The 15,637-nt window shown below is 44.3% G+C and overlaps 1 protein-coding gene across 9 annotated transcripts in view; it reads right to left on the reverse strand.

The window, feature by feature from the left end:
- Positions 1-15,637, reverse strand: part of LOC123508557 (vicilin-like seed storage protein At2g18540) — a 171,209-nt gene that overhangs the window by 154,030 nt on the left and 1,542 nt on the right. For 3 of the 9 annotated variants that reach the window (XM_045262310.1, XM_045262309.1, XM_045262312.1), the window contains exon 2: positions 11,523-12,000. In XM_045262310.1, coding sequence (XP_045118245.1) covers positions 11,523-11,550 — 28 coding nt within the window. In that variant the 5' untranslated portion in view covers positions 11,551-12,000. Of the gene's footprint in view, positions 1-11,522; positions 12,037-13,397; positions 13,577-15,637 lie in introns of those variants that run through there. The other 6 variants (XM_045262307.1, XM_045262305.1, XM_045262314.1 and 3 more) reach the window with 4 other exon arrangements.

A 15,637-nucleotide genomic window follows, 5' to 3' on the forward strand; every position in this document is an offset into this window, starting at 1 on the left:
TTTATTTCTTCCTCCCTTTTGTATATTATTTTCAATCTATCTATTTAATCTCTTCTTCTTCCTCCTCCTTCTCCTCCACCTTCTCCTCCTCTTCCTCCTCCTTCTCTTCTTCCTCCCGCAGGCTCCCAAACACCCAGAAGTCACAGTAATCTCATCTCTCAATTACACTCTTTGAATTATCATAAGTGTATACATATATCGTTCCTTTACTCATGTTCTCGTGCTTGATATACTGTGAGAAACGAGTACCCTCTTTATTTCCTCTCTTCTTAGTCTACCAGTGCTCCAAATGATCTCACCTCTCTTACTCACCAAACACTCAGTAATGCATATAAACTCAGCAAGAACTAAGACAGTGATAAACAGACAGACAGACAGGCAGGCAGACAAACAGGCAGATAGACAGACACGCAAAGAAATAATTGGGATAAGATAACAAAAGAGAAGTAGACAATAGCAAGGGAAAAAGAGAAAAGAGAAAATAAAAACACAAAAATAGATTGCGATAAAAGGGAAAAGGAAAAGAGAGAGAGAGAGAGAGAGAGAGAGAGAGAGAGAGAGAGAGAGAGAGAGAGAGAGAGAGAGAGAGAGAGAGAGAGAGAGAGAGAGAGAGAGAGAGAGAGAGAGAGAGAGAGAGAGGTAAGTAGAGTTTGCGGTGAAGGAAGAAAGTATATGTGGGAGGATCTGAAACCATATCCATAGAGAGAGAGAGAGAGAGAGAGAGAGAGAGAGAGAGAGAGAGAGAGAGAGAGAGAGAGAGAAAACAAAAAATATATCTAAACCGACAGGAGACGAAATATTGAGGTAGTCTTTCTCTTATAATTCTCTCTCTCTCTCTCTCTCTCTCTCTCTCTCTCTCTCTCTCTCTCTCTCTCTCTCTCTCCACCAGTATGAGTCACACAGCCACCGCACAACCCTCGCTGACAAGACGCGGCCCCTCATCCCTTAGCAGTGCAGGTACTGACCGCTAACCGCATCATGAACCCGCTCGCGACCCTGCCCCGGGTACGCGCCAGCCAGAAGTCCCGAACACCCTTAAAAGGACTCGCCGCGTCTTGATTCGCGATGGAAGTGGGGAGACGGAGAGCGCGAGTGTTGGAGGGAGTGGCGTTGTGGTCTTCCTGGAGTCTTACTGTGGGATTAATGGGTCTTTTTGGGGTCATTCTAGAGGTATTGGTTTTTTTACTTCTTCTGCGTCTCCTTCGAGAATTATGTCATCGCTTCAATATTTTTTTTATTTATTTTTTTTTTTTGCCATGTCTCTTTTTCTTTTCTCATTGTTCTCCGTTTTCTTTTTCCTCCTCGTTCTCTTGCTTCTATTCTCTTCTCGTATTCCTTTCTCTCATTTCCCTTTTGCTTTTTTTTTTCCTTCTCTCTTCTCATCATATTCCGTTTTTTTTTTTTCCTCCTCACTCTTCTGCTTCTATTTCTTATCGCCTTCCTTCTAATTTTCCTTTTGTTTTTAGTAGTTTTTTCCTCCTCCTCCTTCAGCTCCCCTGTCTTCATCTCCTTCAGGACTTGCAAGTGTGTAATCAAATATCCCACCAAAGACAAAAGGATCACTTCTTATTTGTTATCCTTTGCGATCCTTTCAAATCCTACTCATCTTCATCATTCTCCTCCTACTCTTTTTCCTCGTCCTCGTCATCTTCATCATCCTTCTCCTCTTTTTCCTCCTCTTCTTCGTCATCTTTCTCCTACTCCTTCCTCCTCCTACTCCTCTTCTTCATCATCATCCTCCTCTTACTCCTATTCTTCCTCCTTTTCCTCCTCCTCTTCTATCTCCTCCTACTACTCTTCTTCCTCCTCCTCCTCCTCTTCTTGTGCTGTCCTGTTTCCAAAATAGGTTGTCAGGGTTTGTAATCGCCTCCTCTTCTTCCTCTTCTTCACCTCTTACTCCTCTTCCTCCTCTCCTTCTTTCTTCTCGTCTTGTACTATCATATATCCTTGTTAGTTAGAATAAGCTTCCAGAGTCTATTTAATCTCTTCTTCCTTCTCTTCCTCCTCCTCCTCTTCCTCCTCCTCCTCTTCCTCCATCTCCTCTTCTTCCTCCTGCAGGTTCCCAAACACCCAAAAGTCACTGTAATCCTCCTCCTCTTCCTCCTCCTCCTCCTCCTCCTCCTCCTCCTCCTCCTCCTCCTCCTCTTCACCTGATATCCCGCGTCACCTGACCCCCCCTCTCCACCTCCCCACCCAGACAGCCAGCGCCAGTCCGCCGCCTATACCCAAGTCCGCGAGAGTTGAGGCACCGTGTCCTAACCGCCGCCCCCAAAGCTTGCCACAATGCCCCCCTCCCCGTTCTCCTCCTCCTCCTCCTCCTCCTCCTCCTTACCCATCCTCCTCCTCTCCCCCTCTCGCTGCCAAGGACCAAAGTAGATGCGGTAAATCGTGGGTGTTTTTCTGTGGCGCCAAATATTTGTGGATATTTCGTGTGTGTGTGTGTGTGTGTGTGTGTGTGTGTGTGTGTGTGTGTGTGTGTATGTTTGTGTGTTTCCTTATTTTTTCTTCTACTTCTTTTTCTTTTGTTTCTTAGATATCATTTTTCTCTCTTTCTCTCTTTTTTTCACTCAAGGACGCAAGAATGGAATGTGGCAGCTTTTATTTACAGTATTTCTAAAAGTTTCCTGTTTTTTTTCTTTAATTCTTGTGTATATAATCAAACGTTTTATTTATCTACATTTTTTTTCCTTTACTGATAAAACGAAATTTATAAAAAAAATCATATCCCCGCATTCCTACCCTATCTCACACACACACACACACACACACACACACACACACACACACACACACACACACACACATTTAAAACTCCCTTGTCCTGTTCACATCACCTTAACTTAGACCTCCCAACCACACACACACACACACACACACACACACACACACACACACACACACACACACACACACGTGCGAGACATTCCTTACACATCCAGTCAAATCAACGTCAACAACACACAAGAAGAACCAAACTTAGACCATCCCTCCACTCTCTCTCTCTCTCTCTCTCTCTCTCTCTCTCTCTCTCTCTCTCTCTCTCTCTCTCTCTTTCCCTCCGTCCGTCACCCCGGCATTCACTGCACGGCTCTCCATCACGGTAAAGGCCCCTGGGAGGACACACCCCAGGGACACTTAAAAAGACGCTAGGGAAGGACAGAAAGGACACCGATACTCAGATTTCTAGGAGTTTGTTTAGATAAAGAGGAAATAAGTGAATAATGATAGTAGATTGTTGAGAAATGAAAAAAAAATGTCAATACGAGAAGGGAGAGGAAGGGGAGTAAGAGGAGGGATGAAAAGGATATTGACCAACGAAAAGGACGAGGAAGAGGAGGAAGAGGAGGAGGAGCGAGGCGAGCAGTAGGAGTGACCCTTGCCATTATCCTGCTACTTTCTACCCAGTGAGTCTTGCAGTGTCCACTCCTCCTCCTCCTTCTCCTCCTCCTCCTCCTCCTCCTCCTCCTCCTCCTCCTCCTCGTCCTCCTCCTCCTGCTCCTCCTCCTCCTCCCTCTTTCTCGTCCTTGCACCTTTCCACCTCCTCCTTCACCTCTTCATCATCCATTTTCCTCCTCCTCTTCCTACTCCTGAAACATTTCGTCGTCTCCTCTATCATTCCTCCTCCTCCTCCTCCTCCTCCTCCTCTTTCTTCTCCTCTTTCTCCTCCATCACTGTTGCTGCTTCCCCCTCTAAGTTATATCCCAGACACCACCCACTCCTTCGTTTGCAATTAACTTGATTTTCTTGCACCTATGTAGCCATTTCCTCCTCCTCCTCCTACTACTAATTCTCCTGCTCCTCCTCCTCCTCCTCCTCCTTCCTCTTCCTCTTCTTCCTCCTCTTTATTCCTCCTCCTCTTCAGATTAAGGAGTCGAATTATCAGGAGATTAATTAAGAGTCTCGCTGTTCTGTTGAGGCGAGAACCGACAGGCTGGTCACGATGCACAACGGGAAACGCGAACAAAAACATGAAGTTACAAGACCATGAACACAACAGACAGACAGACAGACAGACAGGCGCCAACATAACCCTACTCCGTCCCCCACTAGCACACACACACACACACACACACACACACACACACAGAAGAAGGGAGAAAAAAGGGCAGGATTTTCTTACTTCATGTCATGTGAATTGTTAATGTTCCTGCAATGTTCAAATTTGTGGCTCATTTTAGGGTGCAGAAAAAGAAGGTGTTTGGTTTGGTAGGAGTTGTAATGATGGTGGTGGTGGTGGTGGTGGTGGTGGTGGTAGTAGTAGTAGTAGTAGTAGTAGTAGTAGTAGTAGTAGTAGTAGTGGTAGTGATGGTGATGGTAGTAGTAGTAGTAGTAGTAGTAGTAGTAGTAGTAGTAGTAGTAGTAGTAGTAATAAAAGGAAAAGGTGAAGGTGGTAGTTGTAACGCAAAGAGAGAGAGAGAGAGAGAGAGAGAGAGAGAGAGAGAGAGAGAGAGAGAGAGAGAGAGAGAGAGAGAGAGAGAGAGAGAGAGAGATTCATCATCCAACACATTGAAACACATGAAACACTAAACACAAACTAACACAAACTACCAAAACACACACACACACACACCAGGTCACCCCGGCGCTGGGAAACCCTTCACTGCAATGACAAACACGCAAGGAAGAATGTGAAGGAAAACTGCTTTTTACCTGCACGCTCGGACCGGCCTACCTTTACCTGTGCTCATTAGGCAAGCACGTGATGTCCCCTGACCGCTGCTGGGACACGAGCCAATCACACCGCCAATAAGATAGAGGAGTGATTTGCCAGTCAGTTAATTGGTAGCCACTCCATTTACCTTTACAGTTCGATGAGTTAATGAGAGAGAGAAAACTGGAAGAGCGGGAAAGGAGAGTGCTCTTACCTGTTACTCTTATACTGGGTCCATAGGGAAGGTTTCAAGTGATAGACTGATAATGGCGCTTGGAGAAATACGGTGATTGCTTCGTGTTGGGCTCGTGTTTGGGGACAGTAATGGCGGGGGTTTTGGAGGTATGGTATCAGTAGCATCTCAGTCTCAAGGGGCCTTATCTGATTGGCGTATTTCATGCTCGGATATGGAGTGATGATGGTGGTTTGCAGGTAATGGCAATGCAAGTACACCCAGTGCTCTTAAACGTATTGTTCTCCCATTAGCATTGTTTTCAAAGGCCACGGAGATGATTGGCCAGGATCTCTTTCATCTTGTCCTTTTTCCCCCTTTAATGGTACAGCACATGATACATGGAAACACGTAAACACTTTTGAAAACTAGTAACTTCCACTAGAGCCTCTTCGCTTCTCACTGGAATAATCAAAACCCCATTGAAAACTCCTATAATTCACTAGAACCATTTAAACTATCGCTTGAATCATGAAAATAATCTTGAAAATTTCTATAATTTCCACTAGGGACTTGAAATATCGCTTGAATTATGGAAAAATTCTTGAATCATGAAAACACCATTGCAAGCTCCTGTAACTTCCTCGAGAGACTTGAAATATCGCTTGAATTATGAAAACACCCTTGCAAACTCCTTTAACTTACACTAGAGCCTCAGACTATCCCAGGAATAATGAAAACACCCTTGAAAACTTTGACTAGAGCTTTACATTACAACAAGAGTAATGAAAACATCCTTGAAAAGTCTAGCTCTTTACTCGTACCTCTTAAACTATAACTTGCATCAAGAAAGCACTCTTGATAACACCTATAACTTACAAAAGAACCTCAGATTATCACAAAAATAATGAAAACACTCTTAAAAACTCTAGCTATTCACTCGAACCTTTCAAACTATCACTTGTATTATGAAAGCACCCTTGAAAACGCCATAGTAACTTTCGCCACAGCCTCTCACAAAAAGCCCAGCTCTCACAACGAAACATTAAGGAACACAAACCATGAATTTCCTCATTAGACCATTTCGTGTTTCCTGATTCCTTCCTGCAAGTAATAAACAGTTACCAGGACCACCAACCGTACAATTACCCTTTACAATGCGTACCCTTTGCTTTTCTCTCTCCTAGTTTTTTTCTTTCCCTTTTTTTCTATGCAAGGTACAGTCAATACTAACTTCAATTCGTGTACTGTCCTAATGCATATATAATTTTCGTAGCGCCAAAAAACAGAGAGAGAGAGAGAGAGAGAAAGAGAGATAGAGAACTGGGGGACTTTTAAAAAACTGGTCCCTTGTCTCCATTTCATCTTCCCTCAAGCTAATGGCAACTAGGTAGACAAGACGCCGATACTTCTCAGCGCCTCCATCTCATTGCTTGGGTGGGATTAAACTCCGTCGCACTTGTATCGGAAGCTTTCTTGATCTTGTGTACCTTGCTGGGGCTTCTGTGTGTGTGTGTGTGTGTGTGTGTGTGTGTGTGTGTGTGTGTGTGTGTGAGAAGTGTTTTGAAATGGGTTCTGTTTATGGAGGGTGTAGGTGGTGATGCTGGTGGTGGTATGGCAGTAGTAGTAGTAGTAGTAGTAGTTGTTGTTGTAGTAGTAGTAGTAGTAGTAGTAGTTGTTGTTGTTGTTGTTGATGTTGTTATCTTACGATCATCACTGCCATCATTAGCTCTGTTACCATTACCATTATCGTTATCACACTAATTACTTCACCAAAACCCTCGCGAAACAGCCTTCGTATATATAACAACAAAACAAACACACAAACACACAAATAAACTTAAAAACAATAAAAAAACACCATAAACAAATTACCCACAAAGAAAAGTCATCCCAATACTTATTATTCTTTTTTTCATTTCTTTTTGTTCTTTTTTTATAGTTAATGAGAAAAAGAGTACGTTCGTAGCCCCTGACACCACCACCATCACCACCACCACCACCTCTCCGCGTCCCCTGCTTCCCTCTTACTCGCAGCTGACGATTTGCACTTAGCGAGGCGGTGAGCTGCCTGGAGCCCGGCCATGCATTATCCGGGAAGAGGAGGAGGAGGAGGAGGAGGAGATTGTCAGACTGAAAAGCCGTAAGAGAAGCTTGATGAGAAGGAAGAAAGAAGGGATTTGAATGTATAGATGGAGGAGGAGGAGGAGGAGGAGGAGGAGGAGAGGAGAGGAGGAGACTTCAAGGCAGATAAATAAAGGAGAAGGAAAAATAAAGGAAGGAAATGGAGGAGTTTTATAGATTGGAAAAAAAAAGTGAGGGAAGAGGAAAGAGATTTAAAAGTACAATAAGAAGGAAGAAAGGGAAAAGAAGACACTAATTCAGAAACAAATACATAGAACAAAACAATGAAATAAATAAAATAGTAGAAGGAGGAGGAGGAAGAGGAGGTGGAGGAAGAAGAAGAAGAAGAGGAGGAAGAGAAAGAAAGAGTGGGGAAGTTTAGAGATAGAAACGTAGTAGAAAGAAAGTTGAGTTAAGAGAATTGCGTAATGATTAGTTATCTGGTGGGTCCCTTTATTGCTGGCACGCAGACCCCATGACTCTTATCGCGGCGCTGAACGGGGCGAGGACACACACACACACACACACACACACACACACACACACACACACGAGGATGATAGTCTAAAATACTCCAACACAGCACTCTCACTACACTTTAAAGGCTCCAGTTAATGTTATGCTGATTTTTACTTACAAATTGTACTCACACACACACACACACACACACACAAGGATGATATTCTAAAACACCCCAGCACAACACCTTCACTACATTTTAAGGCTCCAATTAATGTTATGCTGATTTTTTTTTATGGTTTTAGTGAGAGATTGACCAGATTTATGTGTTATTAATCCCTTCAATACTGAGACGCATTTTACCATGAGTTTGGGATATGATTAGACGATTTTATTTGCATTAGAAGGGTCTATAGACGTCAGAAGATTGATAGCCTGAGTCTTTATTATTCTAATCCTGACATATGTTTCTGAAGCTGTATAAATTCGTTAAGTAGTAACCAGAATGAGTGATAAAAACTCGTCCTGGTACTGAAGAAATTAAGGATGCATTTTTTACGGTTATAGAGACAAATTAATAAGATTTATGTGTTATTAATACGAGAAATAATCTTAAGAATCAGCTTAATCACCTTTGTGGCCTTTGAATACAATTGTGGCGAGTGGGCAAAGAATTTCTGAATACGAGTCACACACACACACACACACACACACACACACACACACACACACACACACACACACACGCCTCCACCTGCACTTCTTCCAAGCACATAAAAAGTTAGGTTAAGACATTTATCGTCAAATTATTCAGTGCCATTAAGAGAAGAATGTGAAGAATGTGACTCTCTCTCTCTCTCTCTCTCTCTCTCTCTCTCTCTCTCTCTCTCTCTCTCTCTGGATAAGACAAAAACTCGCCTTACTCTCACAGCTACGTACACTGCAAGTCTCCACCAGCCAGCAGAGTTGTCCTGACGACGCAAGACACACGAGTCACTGAAGGATCAAGTTCTTTGGAAGGTAACTGTGCGCTGTTCATTATATCAAACCCCCTCACACTAAACCCGCCCCCTGTGAAGGCTGCAGTGGATCCTGGGTCCCCTCCATCCCCCTACCGAGTACTCATAATGCCCCACAAGACACTACTTCTCAGCTTCATCCTTTTCACTACATGTAATGATTGTAGAATGAATATTAATCCCTTCAGTACTGGAACGCATTTTTATCATGATTTTTGGGTATGATAAGAAGATTTTATTTACATTAGGAAGGGTCTATGGAAATTAAAAGATTAATGGCCACGGTCTTAACTATTTTAAACCACCACATGAGTTTTTGAAGCTGTATAAAATCACCAAATAGTAAACACGGTGAATATGAAAACGCGTCCTGGTACTGAAGGAGTTAATCTGCAGAACTAATTTATTTCGGCTGCCACATCCAGCTACGCCAACATTTTTACTGCTACATTTCACTTGAACGTTCCTCGCTGGGTTACACATTTAAGAAAAGAGCCACATCACTGCCTAACAGTTTTCAGCACTAAATGCAAGGTAATGAATGTTTAAAAAGCACCTACATGAAAGAATTGGCTGAAAAGAATCGACTTTGCACATTTTAGCTTGTTTGATTTGCCAGTGACCATGGAACAAGAAGAAATGCACCACAGTGGTTACAGATTAGAAAACAACGTGTCAATATAAGTGAAAGGCTTAAATCCATATCTAGAATAAAGATAGAGAGAAAGAAATTAACAAATCTTTAGGAATAAGTATCTTGAAAGCTAACCTAACCTAACCTAACCTAATTTAACCCCTTCAATACCATGACGCGCTTTCATATACATTCTGATTACAATTTGGTGATTTTAAACACCTTCAGAAACTCACGTGGTGAACTAAAATGGTAAAGACTGTGGCCATTAATCTTCTGACCTCCATAGACCCTTTCTAATGTCAATAAAATCGTCCAATCATGTACTCAAACCAAAGTAAAAATGGATCTCAGTACTGTAGAGATTAATCTAACGACCTTCATTTGCAGCGACAGGTTTCTAAAGGAATGTACTCGATAACCGGCCAGGTAAGTCACGCACAGGTAAATACAGTTAGATTCTCGTCCCGTTGTGGCGGCAGGTGTTCCTAATCACCCTGTATCATTATGAGTGTGCGTTTCTCACTTTGTTGATACGAACTAAAGTAAAGTCCCACCTGATAAGTAAAGAGGGTATGGGGTCTCTCTCTCTCTCTCTCTCTCTCTCTCTCTCTCTCTCTCTCTCTCTCTCTCTCTCTCTCTCTCTCTCAAGGACGTAGCACAAGGGAATTGAGAAACTTGAGAAACTGCAGTCAGGCTCTCGCTTCCTCCTGTCAAGCAGCCTTCATACATCTTCCCTCACTCCCTCAGCCGCCCTCGCCTTGCCCGCCCCACGCCATAACTCAAGTGCCCAGATTATACCCATGATTATTCCCATGACATACTGCCGCCCTCGTGTCAGTGCTTTCAAGAGGAGTAAACTTAAGAATCTCAGTGTTATTGTTTTGTTACCGAGTGTCCAGTCTGACCATGAAGGCATATAAGTGTGCATTTCAAGACCGTTTCCTGAGGTTTTTCTGTGCTACACCTGCATGATTTAATGAAAACGGAAGCTATAGAGAAACAAAGAGGTCGGTGACAATGAAGAAAAGAGTGAAAAGAGGAAAATAACAAGTAGAATTTATAATAAGAAATAAATGTTGAGGATGGAGAGATGGGAAACGAAAATCTATAAACGGGATATCATTTTATTTTTCTTAAGGGACGTTTTTCAAAAGATGCAAGGCGGAAACAGAGAGAAGAAAAGAGATCAGACGACACCAGAAAGCGGCTCAAGTGACTCGGGTTTCGTCTTTTGCTTCTCTCCTTCCCTTCCTCCCTCACTCCCCTCTGCTCCTCGACTCCTGCAGGGAAGCGAGGCATTTCCTGAAGATTGTCTACCCAACTGTCTGCATATTTCTTATCTTTCCCTTTTTCTCTATACGTACATTTCGCTACAATACTTCCCCCCCCTCTCTCTCTCTCTCTCTCTCTCTCTCTCTCTCTCTCTCTCTCTCTCTCTCTCTCTCTCTCTCTCTCACTCACTTCGGCACAATCATCCACTTGAGGGCTCGAGTGGACAAGGCTCACGGCTCGCCACCACAAGCTCTCGCCGGATTGAGATTTATACAGCAAGGCGCAAACCAGGCAACTTGTCAACGCGCATCCTTTAGTCCCTTCTTGGTGGTGGTGGTGATGGTGGTGGTAGGAAGAACAATATCAAGAATAATAAGAACGATAAGATGAAGAACAAGGATAATAAAGGAAAGGTAGAGGATTTATACCTATGAATGGATGTTTTGAGAAGTAAATAAAAGGAAAAGAGCAAAATTAGAGAGAGAACAGGAATAGGTCAAGAACGATAACAAGAACGGTGATATGAACGTAATGAAAAGAGACAATTGAAAGAAAAATATAAGATACGAATAAAGATACTGTATACCAACACGTGCGCGTACATAACCTACAGTGGAACCATGCGTGCTTTGGGGTCCGAGGGGTCTCCAAGCGCACGGGTTCGAATCCTGTCCACGGTCCGAGTGTAGGTTGGGCTTTCTCACTCGGGGCAAGGGTTTCCTATCAGGTGGGCTTTGAGATAGGAGGTACCCCGAAAAGTATCCCCCTTTAGCCCATAAATTCCCGTGAAAAGCCCACATGGCGTAAATAAATAATTTGAATAACACAAAAACAAGATAGAAAAACAATGCAAATAAACGAAAAAGAAATCAAGAACACAGAACACACACAAAAAACATTAAATATGAATCTCACAAATGAAATCTCACCAAATAAAGCAAACATAAATAATAAATAAATAAATGAATAACAAAACATAAAACAAGAAAAAGGATATGAAAATACGTACAAAAAAATCACACACACACACACACACACACACACACACACACACACACACACACACACACACACACTAAAAAAATCTTCCCAGGTACCCTTTGACACACGCAGGAAAACACATGGTCATTTTAAGGTGAGTTTCTGAGTCTGAGGGTCCAAGAAGGGTCATGACCTCTGCCCACCTACCTGATAAGAGAGGAAGGAGGCGGGCCATGGCGACGCTGTATGCCCCACGTCCTCCCACGCTCCTCCCAAGTTGGTCACGATGCCGCCCCTCCTCACGCGCCGCTGCTACGCTCTCATACGCTCCTTGGCTCCGTCCCGTTCAGTTCCAGTGGTTCAGGAATGCCTCGAGTTGTCTTCTTCCTCTTCCTCTTCCCAAGGTGTTGGGGATTCTCAGATTAACATTTTTTTTTTCTCTCGTTTTATCGTGTTTTTTTTTTTTCAAAGTTTGTTACGTGCACTGCTTTTTTTTTTCGCTCACTTATTCGTTCATGTGTTTCCGTTCATCACGCTTCGATATTTTTCTTTTTCTATCACAGTTTTTTTATTTCTTTTTAATTGTCACTTTCCTATCACAGAAGTCTACGTTTGGGGCACTCCGTCATCCGGGAGAGTCTGTCTGTCTGTCTGTCGGAGAGCGTTCCCTTGCCCTCCGTGTTATCTGTACCGATGCAAACAGCTGCGTGAAACCGGTTCTCTTATATTTAATTACCAAGGAACGGTCGGAAAAAAACACATGGGGGGGGATAATGTCAGGCAGAAACGCTTGCACTCACTCGCTACACACTCCTCCATCCAGCTGAGGGAATACTGCCCACTCCACACCCTTCCACACACTTACCCGCCTGTCCTCCACTGTAATACTCTTTTTTTCTCTCTCTCTATCTCTCAACTCCTTTTTTGCCTTCCCCGACGCACTCACCTCCGTCCTTGCCTCATCGACTGCTTCCTCTGACCTATACGCAAGTTTTTACCCCATCGCAAGTATGTTAAGAGGCACAAAAAACGTAAAAATAGCCTCTAATGACAGCTTCCGTGTGGCTCAAAGTGCGATATGCGAGAACATGAGTCTTGGTGAGGTGTTTGGAATGCATGCACGGTGATAGAAGGTCGTGATGGTAAATTATTCTCTCTCTCTCTCTCTCTCTCTCTCTCTCTCTCTCTCTCTCTCTCTCTCTCTCTCTTAGGCGGGAAGACAGGGAGAGAAGGGAGAAGGGTCGAGGAAGGGGAGATGGAGAAAGGTTGAATAAGAGAAAGTGGGTGTGTCCGAGTTTCATTGGAGACAATAATGCGGGCGTCTAAATTTATAAGCTTACTGACCACTCACCACCTCCGACATACATTAAGCCGCGGGGGAAAAAAAGGAGCACAGATCACAAGAAATTTGCAGTAACACTAAACGCAGGGCAGTTTTCTGAGCCGCAAGGGATACGATCAGGGTAAGCGTGTTTGCAGTGAACGTAACTCTTATGGGGGTAAGGGAAGGGCGCGGCGCTGTGACCCAAGAGGACTGAAGCCTCGATACCCCGTCCTTCCTCTCTCTCCTACAGTCTAAATGCAGTCGTATCTCGTCATCATTAGTGTTAATTCTGCGAGACACGACAGATACAGAGGTAGTAATTGGCAGCGGCGTTCCTGTGACACCATGTCGGGGGCGCGTGCGAGGGTGGCCTGCAAGCGAGCGCGGCAATGAACCATACCCTGAAACACTTATGACTGGCACCGCTGCTGTACTCAACAGGCTCCACGTAGATGAAAGTTACACTGGTTTTTAAGGATGCTTTTACGGTTCGAGTGACAGATTAATAATATATCTTTATTGTTAACCGGAGAGGCACTCTTGAGAAGCCGGCTGATCGTTTCTGTGGCCTTGGGAGATGGTCCTGGTGAGAGAGCAAAGCGTTTCTGAATACTGGACAATGACACGACGGTAGGAGGAGAGGAGGGAGCGGCAGCAGGACGCACTCGTTGTGTTTACTGTAGCGGTGGCAAGCTTACGTGTGTTTTGTTTACAGGGAGCGAGTGTGCGGGGTGCAAGGCCAGACCAGACGTGCGTACCCTGTCTAATGGCTCATACACGATCGAATCCCACAGAGGCCAAGAACCAGGTCAAGGCAAACTCGTAGCTGCCTCATCGGCGGCGGTAGGCTGAGTGTTGATGCTCCTCGGCGTGGTGCAGACTGCCGCCGCCACCACCACTACCACCACGGCCAGGCTAAGGTGTCCACGCCGCACGCACCGGACCCTCGCCTGCTCCTTTGTGGCGCCTCAGCTTTACGAGTCATGCAGGGCAGCAGCTCACAAGTGCACCATTGAGCGGGTCGCGTCCCACAGTCAAAAGAAATGTCTGTCTCATAGTAAGCGCCACAAGGTGTTCCCTGAGCAGACCCTGGCTCTCTACAAGGTTTCTTTTATGTGCCTTGATGCACGGGCGACTCCCCGAGGGCCAATGCAGAGTCTATTAAACGCCAAGCAGGGTTACAACCACTCCCAGGGCGAGATTAACTGCCAGATACCCCGCCATGACTCGCCCACATCACCCCACATCCATAAAAACCCCGGAGACACATGAAGACGTTGACTTTACAGGCAATTAAAGCTCTCATTAACGGGATGTGAACGACACGATGATAAGCTCGCCAACTCCCTCCAGCCTCGCCCCGCTACCCATAAATTAATACAGAGAGTCGTGTGTCGGCGGCCGCTACCCCCCGCTGGTCCAGACTGAGCCAAACGCCGCGCCGGGAGTCTGAGAAACGTCCCTGTAGTTAATGCTATTGTTATTAATTAGAATGACGGTGGGATGACGTTACTGTGTTGGTCCGCGCCGCTACACCAACGGAGCTTTACTGTAGGGAACTAACGGGACGGGATTTAAGCTGAGCAGTGATGGATTCAAGGAGAACGGGAGGTTAGCGTTGTGTTGAAGCGGTTTAGTACTCGCGCGAGGCATAAATTAGACTATGAAAGCAAATATAAGCCATTGAGACTCCCAACACTCGCGGGATGAATGTGGATGGGAGGGAAGATAAAGGCGAACAAGTGATGTTACATGTGAAGCGGACTACTCCACACACACACACACACACACACACACACACACACACACACACACACACACACACACACACACAGAGAGAGAGAGAGAGAGAGAGAGAGAGAGATAAACAGCCAGAAAATCCTCCAAAACAGATATGGTTGGAGGAAAAAAAATAGTAGCAGTGATAGAACAAGAAGAGAAGAATAGAAATTGTACGAACACACACGCTCACACACACGCACGCACACACACACACACACACACACACACACACACACACACACACACACACACACACACACGAAGGGTAATGGGGCCACGAACATAAAGAGTCAGCCAAAGACCAGTAGCTGCGTGCGAGAGTTTTACCATCTGCGTCCCGGTGCCCGTCACTGCCCTCCGCCTCCTCCCGCAGCTCAAACTACACACCCAACACCTCCTCTCTTCCTCCTACACCTCCTCTCTTCCTTCTCTTCCTCCCACCCCTCCTCTTCCTCCTACATCTCTTATCTTCTTTCCATATTTTCTCTTCCTCCTCAACTTCCTCTTCTTCCTCCTACACATACTCCTCTTCCTCCTACACCTCCTCTCTTCCTCCTGCATGTCTTCTCTTCCTTCCACACCTTCTTCTCTTCCTCCTCCAATTCCTCCTCTTCCTCCTACACCTCCTCCTACTCCTCCTACACTTCCTCTCCTCCTCCTCCTCCACATTTCCTCTTCTTCCTCCTACATTTCCTCTTCTTCCTTCTATACCTCCTCTTTTCCTCCTCTTCTTCCTACACCTTTTCCTCTTCTTCCTACACCTCCTACACCTCCTCCTCTACTGATTCTACTGATGTGGCTTACAATTTTTTGCTGATAGAGGAAAATGATTAAGGTTTACGTACTGGAAATTTCGTTATAGCGGTGGTTTCATTGATGTCTGCTATTTTTTGCTAATGTGTTAAGGTGTAGTGGAAAATTCGTTATAGCGGTTATTTTACTGATTTATTGATGTGGTTTACAATTTTTTGCTAATAAATGAATGCAGTTTATTGGATTTATCTTTTCATTCACGCATTAATTTCAAATATATCTTCTATTCAATGTTTTTTTATTTTTTTTTTTTACTATACGTAACTGTTTTCCTTCCCTCCTTTCACACCACTTGTTTAATCCACTTTTTTTCTCTCTTTTTTTTCATCTTACCCAAATTACGTGTGAGATATTTTCTGCCTCCACTACAATGAAAATAAACTGGACTGTCTTATTTTCCTCT

This window comes from Portunus trituberculatus, chromosome 25 (assembly GCF_017591435.1).
Source record: "Portunus trituberculatus isolate SZX2019 chromosome 25, ASM1759143v1, whole genome shotgun sequence".
NCBI lineage: Eukaryota > Metazoa > Arthropoda > Malacostraca > Decapoda > Portunidae > Portunus > Portunus trituberculatus.